Source organism: Xenopus laevis, chromosome 1L (genome assembly GCF_017654675.1).
Source record: "Xenopus laevis strain J_2021 chromosome 1L, Xenopus_laevis_v10.1, whole genome shotgun sequence".
Lineage (NCBI taxonomy): Eukaryota > Metazoa > Chordata > Amphibia > Anura > Pipidae > Xenopus > Xenopus laevis.
This window is the reverse complement of record NC_054371.1, coordinates 25,243,661-25,257,568: the sequence shown is the minus strand read 5'-3', so window position 1 is coordinate 25,257,568 and position 13,908 is coordinate 25,243,661. Positions and strand designations below refer to the sequence as shown.

Sequence of the window (13,908 nt, the reverse complement as noted above, 5' to 3'; positions counted from 1 at the left end):
GACATGGGACTAGACATATTGTCAATTTCTCAGCTGCCCCCAGTCATGTGCTCTGATAAACTTCAATCACTCTTTACTGCTGTACTGCAAGTTGGAGTGATATCACCCCCCTCCCTTTTTGCCCCCCAGCAGCCAAACAAAAGAACAATGGGAAGGTAACCAGATAGCAGCTCCCTAACACAAGATAACAGCTGCCTGGTAGATCTAAGAACAACACTCAATAGTAAAAACCCATGTCTCACTGAGACACATTCAGTTACATTGAGAAGGAAAAACAGCAGCCTGCCAGAAAGCATTTCTCTCCTAAAGTGCAGGCACAAATCACATGACTTGGGGCAGCTGGGAAATTGACAATATGTCTAGCCCCATGTCAGATTTCAAAATTGAATATAAAAAAATCTGTTTGCTCTTTTGAGAAATGGATTTCAGTGCAGAATTCTGCTGGAGTAGCACTATAAACTGATTCATTTTGAAAAAAAAAATTTTTTCCCATGAAAGTATCCCTTTAAGATGGGCCATTAATGCAAAGAATGGGCTCTTTCACTGCAGAAGAGAACCCCTTTGGTGTGAAGGTAATGAGCAATACTCAGTCCTCTTGAGTTTCAGGAATGGATATGAGTAGAGGAGGTGAGATTATAAAATTGGGGGTGACCAGAACAGGACTCTAGACTATACAACTTCACCATTAAGGACAGATTTGAGACAAAATTATCATGGGCACATTTGTTTACAAGGAGGGATTGTGTTATGGGATAATTTCCTCTCTAAAATGGGTCAATCCATAAAAGTTTTTTTTTTTTTTTTTTTACTAAGCTTGCTTACTCTTTGACTCTTTATATAAGTAGAAAGAGTACTAAGTTGTGCCCTGCACTTCTAGTAGTGGGCCCATCCTGGCAAGCCCCAAAAAGGATAATATGTATAAAGTCTGGTATATTACTACTGTTACAGTTAGAAAGGGTTAGTAAATATTTATATATCCTATGCTGAGCCACATACAGAATATAAACAGTTGAGTGTCACATTATTATTGAGGAAAGACCCCGGGATCATTTACTTTACCTAAGGGCACAAGAGCATGTCCCAGAGTGCTCATCTAAGGATCAATTCGGCTGTGGGGTAAGCTACGCTCTGCTCCTGAAAAACTCATTTACAAACTTAAGCCTTTTACATTTCTACTGCAAGTTGGAAAACGAAGACAAATACTTGATAGTGGCTATTAGTTAACACATATACGTATGCTTAGAAATAAGCCCTATATACTGCTTTAAATCAGCAAAAGGCAGATACTATCAAGAACAGAACTACCAGCAAAGCTGTTCTGTGAAAATAACGTTGCTGAATTGCATTACAATGAGACAAAACCTATTGCCTATTATTCTAACTAGGCTGGTGTAGGTGTAGGAGCCTTTAGCAGATGAGACAGACTAGCAGTAGTTTTAATGAAAGTCCCCTTGACCCAAATATTAATACCATATAAGGATCCTCAGGAATTCAGTCATTGTTAAACTAATTGCTGTACTACTCGGCAATTATCCATACAACTTACATAAATGACTCTACTCGGAGACCCCGATGTGCTTGATGCAGGTACTGAAATAATGCTCTCCGAGGATGTTCTTGTCTCCTTTGGGAGAAACATATATAAACGTCCAATAAACAGTTAAAGGTCCCTTGTTTAGGTTTTAGTGCACAACGGTGTCAAAGGTGGAATGAACAGGGAACAAAGTTTAAGATTAAATGCATTTACTTTCTGTGTCTTTTTCTATAGGCAGTTCTGTGTGTCAACCTGAAATTAGTAGCAGTTCATGCACATCTGCACCATAGCCCTGCACCCTGGGTCTTTTTAGAAAAGTCTGAATATCTTTTTGCTGAAATCATGTCAGATGGAAGAAATGAGCTCTTGACAAATCCCACAGTAAAGAAACTGCTAAAATCAAAGCCAAATGTTATCAGTCATTGTTATCAATGATTATGTACCTTTAGCCGAATACATCTATGTTTCTGAATTACAGCAAGAAGGACTGATGAGTAAATCTAATCTGTTGACTGAAGTCCGGAACAGTTGAATCATTGCCTTTTAATTAAGCTTCAAATGTGTAAAAGTAATATCATGGAATATATTTACCTTATTCCTTTCCTCTGCTTTGGCAGCCTGCCTACATATGGGGTGCCATATTGAGTTTCCTGCACAAAAACATATATATATAATTTATATATAATTTACATATGTCATCGCTTTAGTTATAGTATATAATTTGTCAGTTATTCACTTTTTTTAACGTTGCTGAATAATAGTCTGGGAAGGGACTGTGTGGCTGTGGGATAGCAGGTATAGTAGGGAGAGATGGTGTCTATAGTAACAGTGGGATAATAGTCTCTGGGAAGGGAGTGTGGCTGTGGGATAGCAGGTATAGTAGGGAGAGATGGTGCCTATAGTAACAGTGGATAATAGTCTCTGGGAAGGGAGTGTGGCTGTGGGATAGCAGGTATAGTAGGGAGAGATGGTGTCTATAGTAACAGTGGGATAATAGTCTCTGGGAAGGGAGTGTGACTGTGGGATAGCAGGTATAGTAGGGAGAGATGGTGTCTATAGTAACAGTGGGATAATAGTCTCTGGGAAGGGAGTGTGGCTGTGGGATAGCAGGTATAGTAGGGAGTGATGGTGCCTATAGTAACAGTGGATAATAGTCTCTGGGAAAGGAGTGTGACTGTGGGATAGCAGGTATAGTAGGGAGAGATGGTGTCTATAGTAACAGTGGGATAAAAGTCTCTGGGAAGGGAGTGTGACTGTGGGATAGCAGGTATAGTAGGGAGAGATGGTGCCTATAGTAACAGTGGATAATAGTCTCTGGGAAGGGAGTGTGGCTGTGGGATAGCAGGTATAGTAGGGAGAGATGGTGTCTATAGTAACAGTGGGATAATAGTCTCTGGGAAGGGAGTGTGACTGTGGGATAGCAGGTATAGTAGGAAGAGATGGTGCCTATAGTAACAGTGGGATAAAAGTCTCTGGGAAGGGAGTGTGACTGTGGGATAGCAGGTATAGTAGGGAGAGATGGTGTCTATAGTAACAGTGGATAATAGTCTCTGGGAAGGGAGTGTGACTATGGGATAGCAGGTATGACAGGGAGAGATGGTGTCTATAGTAACAGTGGATAATAGTCTCTGGGAAGGGAGTGTGACTGTGGGATAGCAGGTATAGTAGGGAGAGATGGTGCCTATAGTAACAGTGGATAATAGTCTCTGGGAAGGGAGTGTGACTGTGGGATAGCAGGTATAGTAGGGAGAGATGGTGCCTATAGTAACAGTGGATAATAGTCTCTGGGAAGGGAGTGTGGCTGTGGGATAGCAGGTATAGTAGGGAGAGATGGTGCCTATAGTAACAGTGGATAATAGTCTCTGGGAAGGGAGTGTGACTGTGGGATAGCAGGTATAGTAGGGAGAGATGGTGCCTATAGTAACAGTGGATAATAGTCTCTGGGAAGGGAGTGTGACTGTGGGATTGCAGGTATAGTAGGGAGAGATGGTGCCTATAGCAACAGTAGGATAATAGTCTCTGGGAAGGGAGTGTGGCTGTGGGATAGCAGGTATAGTAGGGAGAGACAGTGTCTATATTAACAGTGGGATAATAGTCTCTGGGAAGGGAGTGTGGCTGTGGGATAGCATAAATAGTAGGGAGAAATAATGCCACCACCCTCTTCCAGAAAGCGGATTTCATAGATTTTCAGTATACTGAACTAAGTTTATGCTAAGCGCTTGAACCCATAACCATTGCTTGTGTCTCTCTTATAGTTTCCATATTGGTCCCATTCATCACTCAGCATTGTGAAGCAGTAATAATTAAATAATGTTTATTTTCTAGGGATTTAGAGGAATCAAATACCTGTTTCTATAACATAAATATTTCTACTACTGTCATGTGTGCTAAGATGGGTATTCCTCTTTAATCGTCCCCACCCCTACTGTCAATGAATTCCATTATGTAACAGGCTTTGCAGTGGAAATCACCCTCTATGGTGGATAGTTATCATAACAAATGTATTCATAACAAGATGAACTCATTTTCATTGTTCTCTGTGGGACGTGGACCAAGGGACATTGTCCAAACCTGGTGAGACCCCCTACATGGTGGATATCCAAATATTTTTCATTCTCAGCTCTTACATTCCATTTTTTTATGTTTTGCTGGGCATCTGTTGCAGTTTATTCAAAGTACAGAACAGCTGCTCCGTGGGGCTCTGAACAAATAATATTATTTGCTGTTCTGCATTCTGCTGTGAAGAAGTTGCTTTGCCAGCACAAGTGACCTCTGTAAGAGCCGCAGTTTTCTGAGAAACAGGCAGTATAAACGTATACATTTAATCAGCTATAGAGAAAAATCATGTTATTGAGCTTCCAGGAAATCGGTGGCTTTAAATAAATACAAGAACAGGGAAAATGATGATCTAGACTAAAGTCACACAAGACGATCTGTCGTGGCTTCTTTCCTAATGAGCCTTGGCACAACCCAACTGCGCTCTGTAATTGTCACCTATTGATTCTTTCTGTGAAAAATCAGAGTCCGCTCAAGTATGGCATGCCAAAATATGGCCCGTTACATCTTGTTCCAGTGTGCCCTATAATAGGCAATCCCATTTCTCCACAATAAAAACAAATAAAGCTCCGCTGGGACATGGATTGGTGTGAATGATGAACGATCTCTGTCAATATGCCGGCGCTATATAAATAATGGATAACAATAATTGGTACAGAATTCAGCAGCCTGAAAGGAATATTTGTTATGTGGTGGATTTTTTTGGATGCACTACTTGCTTGTATTTATCTCTTAATAAAGGGAAACGTATTTACCTTGCAGGTACATCTCCTCGCCTTCTGCGAACATCTGGCTGCAACGGACACATCGGGCACACGTTGGGTGATAGTGCTTTTCTCCAGCCTGCAAACACACATCATGTTTCATTCATTGTCAGCATTCTGTTTTAATATCCTTATAACTTAAAGGAGAACTAAAGCTTAACTAAAGAAGTAGCTAGAAATGTTGTACATTATGTTTTGTGCTTCTGTACCAGCCCAAGGCAACCACAGCCCTTTAGCAGTAAAGATCTGTGTCTCCAAAGATGCCCCAGTAGCTCCCCATCTTCTTTTCTGCTAATTCACTGCACATGCTCTGTGCTGCTGTCACTTACTGAGCTTAGGGACCCACTCACAATATACAGTACACATAGAATAGAAATGTCACAATATAAGGCTGATTAGTAATTAATACAGATAATTACTACATGGCAGCACAGAAACCAGTGCAATTAGCATCAGAATTTAATAATCAGCCCTGTAGCATCAGCTTATATTACAGGCCAACCTCATTTTCTGCTTGATAATTTGCGACGACCCCTAAGCTTTACTTCTCAAGTTGTGCTTTTCGTGTGCCCACCTCCCGCCCCCCCAACCCCCGCGCCTACCAAAGCCCGACTTCCGGGATCCTTTTATAGACCCGTGTGTCTATAAAAGTTCAACCCGGATGTCGGAAGCCGGCATTTGGAAGGTCGCAAGGGAGTGGGTGAGGTCGGCCCATACCTGCCCGACCTGCGGGTATCACTATTCTCAACAGCTGCTCAGAGCCCACTGAGCATGTGAGTGTCACAGACACTTTCCAAGATGGTGACCCCCTGTGACAAGTTTGAAGTCCTGGATCATTGCTGCTATTGACAAGCTGAAACTTTAGGCTGGTGCAATAAGTTCACTATATAAAATATGCAATTTTTAGCCATTCCTTTTAGAGTTCTCCTTTAACTTACTTATCACTAATGATGATGCGGACCAGGAAAAGCTCAACCTGCACCCGACCCTAAACCACAAAACCGTAACCCTTACCCACAAAATGTTGCCATTGTAGGAGCAGCACCCAACTATATGTCTTCTCGCTCTGACGCTACTTCTATCTGTGCCTCTGGTTCCACGACAAGGAATCTTCAGGAACAGAGGCGGAGTTTATTTCCCTAGTCTGACCAGCACCCAACTCTAACCTGCAATGGTCGCCCAAATTTCAACCCAAACCCGCTCAACAGGAGGTGAACCCACAGGTCCCGGCGGGTTTTGAGTCAATCTGCACATAGCTATGGTTTTGAAAAGAACATATTGGCCAGTTGGAGTATGAAAATAATCCTCTGTTTTATAGGCTGTACCAAAAGTTAAGGTATAAATGTGAATGAGGCACAAGGTTTGGGAGCCCTATAGTTTACAGCTGCCATATTACAAACTATATGAGCATCACACAGCCCCCCAAGCCAGCAGTCTATAGACTATTAGAAGGTTCCAGTCTAATGGTAATAGTTATAGAAGGGTTGAAGGAATGCATTCCTCTCTATTATTATTATTATTATCATCAGGTGCAACAAAGAGTGAATGTGTCAGACAAAGAGGGTAGTCAACTCACTGTAGAAAATGTGCATCTAGGCAATAACTTATGGCAACCAATCAGATGTTTGGTTTTATTGTTCTTGCTGAAAAAAGAGCTAATCATAGATTGGTTGCTATGTGTTATTGTTCAGGGGCAAGTTTACCCAGTGTATACAAAGCAGCCCCACTTAAGGTGACCATACACCGGCAGATTTTAACTGCCAATTCAAAGCCCTTCACACTAACTCGGCATCTTATCTGTCCATGTATGGGGCCGTCCATGGGCCTCACCAAACAAAAAATCCTATAATGTATGGCCACCTTTACTTCACTCATTTCAATCACTTAATGAAGAAGCCTGTAAATGAGTAAAAAAAGTGAACTGTCACTTTAATGGGCACAAACAGGGGCACTCACTCTACAGAGCATTAAAGTTGCAGCTTATGTTCTATTATAAGCAAACTAAAAATAAATTCTGAGCACCTGCGCCCAACATGTCAGCAAACTTAAACAATGTCGCACTCAAAAACAGAAGAGAAGATATTAATAGAAATAAGGAGCTATTTCCAGCAGGACATTGATGCACGGCTGATTCATATCTATTCATTATTTAATGTGTATAGCAGGATGATGCAGATGCAAGTAAGTGTGGAGTTTGTTCCATCCACTTTTATATGTCAGGTACGAAGCCATATGAACTATAGATATGACACCATTTGTACTTGGTTTCCTTTTTTTTCTATTTTTAAAGCTGCATTCTTTTATTTTCCTTTGAATTTTACCACTTTTCAGCCTGAAATTTTAAATGCTATCTAGCTGTTGTTCTGTGAGTAGCGGTACTACAAGTGAGCAAACTGTCAGCACTATCTGTCAGCTGCAAAGTGATACGATGTAGAACATAGCAAGTGCAATACTTTCACTTGCAGGGATATTCTTAAAGCAAGGGTGCCCCCTGTCTGAGAGATCATTTTGTTTAGACGCTACTCCTTCATATGTTGTAAATTAAAGTCACCAACAGAGGTCACTGTTTCACTGCTGCTCCCACTCATATCATTAACTTTGGAGGGGTGGTTCACCTTTAAAACTTTTAGTATTGTATAGATATGGCCAATTCTAAGCAACTTTTCAATTGGTCTTCATTATTTTTTTTTATAGGTTTATAATTATTTGCCTTTTTCTTTGCCTTTTTGCAGCTTTCAAATGGGCGTCGCTGACCCCTTCTAAAAAACAAATGCTCTGTAAGGCTACACATTTATCGTTATTGCTCATTTTTATTATTCACCTTTCTATTCTATTTCTATTCAAGTCTCTTATTCAGTTTGATGCATGGTTGCTAGGGTTAATTTGATCCTTAGCAAACCAGATTGCTTAAAATGCAAATTGAAGAACTGCTGAATAAAACGCTAAATAACTCAGAATATCACTCTCTGCATCATATTAAAAGTTATCTCAAAGGTGAACAACCCCTTTAACATCCAGATAAAGAAGGATCCTAGTGCTTGTTTACTAATTGCCTATAAGCAGATGAATATGATGAAATTAACACGTTATATATTATTCATTGCTCTACTTGAGTTGAAACACTTTCCTCTCTTTCAATCAGCTAAACAGGGCAACCTAACTGGAGGTCTTTGGCTCTCCAAGGCCATCACTAAGGACTCCATTGACTCCCATTGCTATGGTAAGACATTGATTATGTAAATAAAATTGTATTAAAACATTCTTTTACCTCCAACACTCGACCTGTGATGAATTTCTCACAGTGGTCACATTTTATGCCAAACTTAGCGTGATAGTCCATTTCACAATATGGAATTCCATCTCTGCAACAACAATATATAAAATATCAGTACAGAAACAATACCCAACACAATGCTATAGATGTATTTTCTGTAATAAATGGGCAGACACATTGCCCCCTCGCTCTTGAAGCCCCTCTGCTCTTCAGAGAATCTGTGCACCACCCACACCTTTAACTAATTCTGTATTCATTTATTTTACTGGTTAAGGAACAATAAATGTTTGCAGGACAGCAAAGGCTGCAAACAAAACTCTCATCCTGACCTCTATTATTACATGTAGGGATGTGCTACATATAAACTCAATTAACTTCGGGATTTGGACAAATTATAATGCTCTGCAAAAGATTTGGTTTGAACAGAAGCAAAATTCTAATGTCCCAATTCAGATTAAAGGGCAGAATGTCTAGGAGCAAATAACGTCTTCAAAGAAATATTGAGGTTTGACTGAATCCCCAGCTTAATCCTGAATTAGAACGGTCCCTAATTACAGGTAACTTGTAGCTGCTGGTACAGGTATGGGATCCGTTATCTGTAAACTCGTTATCCAGAAAGCTCCATATTATGGAAAGCCCATCTCCCATAGACTCCATTTGATCCAAATAAACCAATTTTTTTAAAATGATTTCTCTGTGAAAATAAAACAGTAGCTCGTACTTGATCCCAACTAAGATATAATGAATCCTTATTGGAAACAGAAGCAACCTATTGGATTATTTAATGTTTACATGATTTTCTAGTAGACTTAGGGTATGAAGATCTAAATTATGAGAGCTTACTTTTTGAGCTTATATATGTTAGGAGGCTTCTTTGGGTGGCCCCCTTAGGTATTAGCACCTCAGCATTTCTTTTTTGGGTGTGCGCTTTCCATTTTGTTCTAAATTACGAGAGGTCCGTTATCCAGAAAACTCCAGGTCCCGAGCATTCTGAATAACAGGTCCCATACCTGTAGTAATCATAGTAATTTTTTTTACCCATGAGCCACATTTAAATGTAAAAAAAAAAAATTGGAGAGCAACATAATCAAGCAAAAAGTTCCTAGGGGTGCAACATATAGGATGTGATTGACAATTTGTGGCCTTTATGTGGACTTTCAGCCTACAGGGACTCTTTTTGGCAGTACACATGCTTTTCATGCAACTAAAACTTGCCTTCAAATCGGGAATTCAAAAAGAAGCACTTTCTTTGAGGCCACTGGGAGCAACATCCAAGGGGTCAGTGAGCAGGGACGGATTTATACAGCGGGTGCCCCTAGGCCCACTGTCGTTTGTCGCCCCCATCCCCTCCCTCTATTCGTGCAAATTTTCATCATTGGGAACGAAGCAATGGGGATTGGCGTATGGGAAATTTAAAAAACGATTGTATCTTCTGCAAATCCCCAGTGTTTCTGACCCAATGTGGGTGTGGTTGGGCTTCATGCCGCCCCCTACATTGCTGCCGTCCTAGGCTCGGGCCTTGGTGGCCTCTCCAGAAATCCTGGCCTGTCAGTGAGCAACATGTTTCTCCCCTGGTTAGGGATCACTGGTATAAATGTAAGTTGGCTACAGAAAAGTTATACACACTTGGTCAGAACCAAACAAAAAAAAACAAATTCAAAAGGAATAGTTGGCTCAATAGTAGAGATTATGAGAGCCTTCTAGTCAAGTCACAACTCAACCCTTCCAGAGTCAGAAGACTATTGGAAAGTGTATGGGGTCCTTTCAATGGCTTGCCAGATTGATACCTAGCTGAAAATCATCCAATGGGTCAAACAATTGGTCTCCAGGCCAACAATCAGACCAGCCCAGCTTTGCGCAGTTGCAGTATTGTGACCAATGAGGAAATTTTGAGGCGCAATTATGAAAAAATCAGATCAGCCTTATTTTGCCTGGTGTGTAAGAAGCCTAATGGGGAAGAGATCTACTTGTTTGGCAAGGTCACCCAAGGTCAGTGTAGCTGGAATTACACGGTGCGCATCCTTCTGATCCAACGCAATGAGAGGAAGCGCAGGCGTCACGTCGGATGAGCCAAATCTAATGTAAGTAATACAAATGTCTCATCTACAAACTGATTGCATCTGACACGACACAACTGTCTGATGAAGACGCAACGTGCATCGTTTGCATCCAACAGTCATGTTGTGTCAGATACTCTCATTGTGTCTTATTGGAAGGACGTGTACGGCACACCGTGTATTTCCAGCCTTAGGGTAGGACTACGCGAACGATTTTGCCGTGTTCTGACGAGCTGCGACAAAATGCGACAGAAATAAGGTAACTGAACGCATTGTCGCATGGTATCACAGCCTTGATCCGACTGCACGCTGCGCCAGCATTCGACAGTCGTGCTGCGTCGGATCAATGCTGTGACACCATGCGACAATTACCTTATTTTTGTCGCATGCAACTTGTCGCAGGCATTTTGTTGCAGCGCGTCAGAATGCACTGAAATCGTTTGTGTAGTCCTACCCTTAGGGCTCTTACTGACGAGCGTTTTTACCTGCGCTCCCCTGCGTTCCGTTTTTCTACGTTCAGCCGCAGGGGAGCGCAGGAATAGGCGCATTACATTTTTTCCAATGGGGCTGTACTCACACAGTCGCGTGTAAGCGCCTAACGCAGGTTGAGACGCAACATGCTGCATTTTCCCTGGGTTTGGCGCCTACATGCGCCTGTGTGAGTACAGCCCCATTGGAAAAAATGTAATGCGCCTATTCCTGCGCTCTCCTGCGTCTGAACGCAGAAAAACAGAACGCAGGGGAGCGCAGGTAAAAACGCTCGTCAGTAAGAGCCCTTAGACTTGGTAGGAGAAAGGAACTGGAAACCAGGTTATAGAAACCAGCAAATATTTGCTTTCAATCATCTACCTGCTGATTGATTTTTACTAAACCTGGGGCAAGCCTTGTGACTTTTATTACATGACAAGATTACAATGGGCATTGCCAAGGTAGCTAGGAGAAAAATCCACGTGTAGTGCAGAAAATTGCTGCCGACATTCCTTGTGCTACGTGATAATTTTTGAACCATAATTCTAGAAAAAAATGTAAAAATTACTCTTTGCATTCAAATTTTGCACATTGCACTTGATTTGAGACTGTCTTCCCCATATGCGCTGAGCGCAGTAAGTTAGTGAATGCCAATAAGTGACTAATCAATAGCTTTCATAGTATTTCATTATAAAGCCGAAAGCTGATTCCTGTAACACAGCCTGGTTCTGTATGTACAGTATAAATAAGTAAAAACACTGAGAGCACTGGAACACTTAGTAACATCCCCCACGGCCCATTATAAACCATGTCAACAATGCACGTACAGACAAGTATCCATGTAATGCACATGTGAATTGCTCATTAGAGAGAATGGGGGTGAGGTATTAACGGGAAACACACTTAGCTAAAATCTTCATTTCCTCCCAGAAGTTATGGATTCTCAGGGGGGACGTATTGCAAGATAACAGTCCAGCCAGGGTTTTGTTTAAATGAATTGTTCGGTATAAAAATAAAAACTGTGCAAAATAAAATATGTTCCTAATATAGTTAGGTAGGCAAAAATGTAATGTATAAAGGCTGGAGTGACTGGATGTGTAACATAATAGCCTGAACACTACTTTTCAGCTCTCTTGGTTTACACTGATTGGTTACCAGGCAGTAAATAATCAGTTACTTGAGGGGGGGGCATAAGGTTCATATCTGTTGCTTTTGAATCTAAGCTGAATGCTGAGGATCAATTGCAAACTCACTGAACAGTTATGTCCCATGTGGCCCCCCTTAAAGCCGCTGACTAACTCAGAGTTAGAGAGCTGATATGCAGGAAGTAGTGTTCTGGCTATTCTGTTACACATCCAGTCACTCCAGCCTTTATATATTAAATTTTTGAGTAACTAACTATATTAGAAATAGTTTTTATTTTGCACAACCTATCTATTTATCCAGTTTTTTTTATACTGAACTGTTCCTTTAATAGCTAAGTGACACGGGTTGGACAGTCCTGTTCTGGATTCATTAAAGGAGAAGGAAAGCTACAGAGACATTTTATTGCCAATAGATTAGCCACAATGCTGCAAACTAAAACACTATATTTATTCTGTAGAATGCTTTACCATACCTGAATAAACAGCTCTAGAAGCTCTCTGTTTGTTTAGGATAGCAGCTGCCATATTAGCTTGGTGTGACATCTCTTCCTGCCTGAGTCTCTCCCTGCTCATTCATAGCTCTGGGCTCAGATTACAGCAGGGATGGGAGGAGGGAGGGGGAGAGGGGCAAACTGAGCATGTTCAAGCCCTAGCTCTGGAGGTTTAAGCTGAAAACAGGAAGTCTGATACAGAAGCCCATGTGTACACAATAGAAGGAAAGAAATGTGGTGTATCTTTTGACAGAGGACTCAGAGCAACATAACTTTGATGGATTACAGGTGAATTTATATAGACCTTTCTGATAAAGCTTGCTTAGTTCTAACCTTTCCTTCTCCTTTAACAAGGCCCTGCCAAGTCTGTTTTGCCCCAAGCACAGGGGCGTAACTATAGAGGAAGCAGACCCTGCGGTTGCAGGGGGGCCCAGGAGTGTAGGGGGCCCAGTGAGACCCTAATTAATTAGCAATTTTAATATATCTTGGTAAGATAGGCCAACTTATAAATATTTTGGGGCCCTAAATTGAATTTGCTATGGGGCCCAGTAACAACTAGTTACGCCACTGCCCAAGCACCCTGGACACTATAGACATTACATGAGCATAACTGTACCTGCAGAGTTTTGCCCTAATTACTAAAACTCTGATGCCCGTCTGTATGCTTTTGAATGCAATCTGTCTCAATCTTTCCCTAGTGAGAGGCCAAAGATGATATTTACTAGCTGTTGATTTACTTACTTGCTGATATACTCTGCTTTCAGGGGCGTGCCACAGGTTTTGCATTTGAAACATCCCAAATGCCAGTGTTTTTCCAAAGCTACCAATGACTGTCCGTTCTTTATCTCCAAGCCACAACCGCCGCAATCTGTAAAAGAATAAAGCGCATAAATGGCAGTGAGATGTATGCCAAGCAAAATCTACTCTCTGTTATAGATGCCAGAGAGTGATAGAAATATGTCCATTCCGGCTCCTTCTGGATTGTCTAATGGAAGTTTAGAAAGTCACATTTAGATTGCTTTATGTTAAGTGTGATTGTTTGGCACTTTTATTGGAGGTATTATACTTCACCCAGACACTGAAACATACAGTATATGTGCAAGCATCCACTGCTACTCCATCTACAACTACCCTTCTCAAAGAAGAAATATAATATACAGGTATGGGATCCGTTATCCGGAAACCCATTATCCAGAATGCTCCAAATTACAGAATAGCCATCTCCCACAGACTCAATTTTATCCAAATAATCAAAAATGTTAAAAATGGTTTCCTTTTTCTCTGTAATAATAAAACAGTAGCTTGTACTTGATCCAAACTAAGATATAAGTAATCCTTATTGGAGGCAAAACCAGCCTATTGGATTTAAATTATTTTCAAGAAGATCCCATACCTTTATAATCTTCATTTTGTTTCCTACTCTCCAATATTTCCTCCCAGACACTCAGCTATCTACAGTATATTTCCCAACTGCATTTTTGTCCTGGGGATTACAAGGGTAAGAAATAAACGGCCTTAAAGTTTCAAACACTATTCTATGGGGCTCATTTCCCACCATGTTATTTCCCACATGGTGGAAAATCCCCTGCCTGGCCAGTCACATTTAGATTGCTTTATGT

The 13,908-nt window shown here is 41.1% G+C and overlaps 1 protein-coding gene across 13 annotated transcripts in view; it reads right to left on the bottom strand.

Annotated features, from left to right (window-relative positions):
* ablim2.L (actin binding LIM protein family member 2 L homeolog) overlaps positions 1 to 13,908 on the bottom strand; it is a 128,134-nt gene that overhangs the window by 46,039 nt on the left and 68,187 nt on the right. For all 13 annotated transcript variants that reach the window (XM_041581538.1, NM_001094336.1, XM_041581551.1 and 10 more), the window contains 5 exon segments: positions 13,031 to 13,157; positions 8,123 to 8,216; positions 4,846 to 4,933; positions 2,126 to 2,184; positions 1,547 to 1,624 (listed from right to left, as the gene is read on the bottom strand). In XM_041581538.1, the coding sequence (XP_041437472.1) occupies positions 1,547 to 1,624; positions 2,126 to 2,184; positions 4,846 to 4,933; positions 8,123 to 8,216; positions 13,031 to 13,157 (446 nt within the window).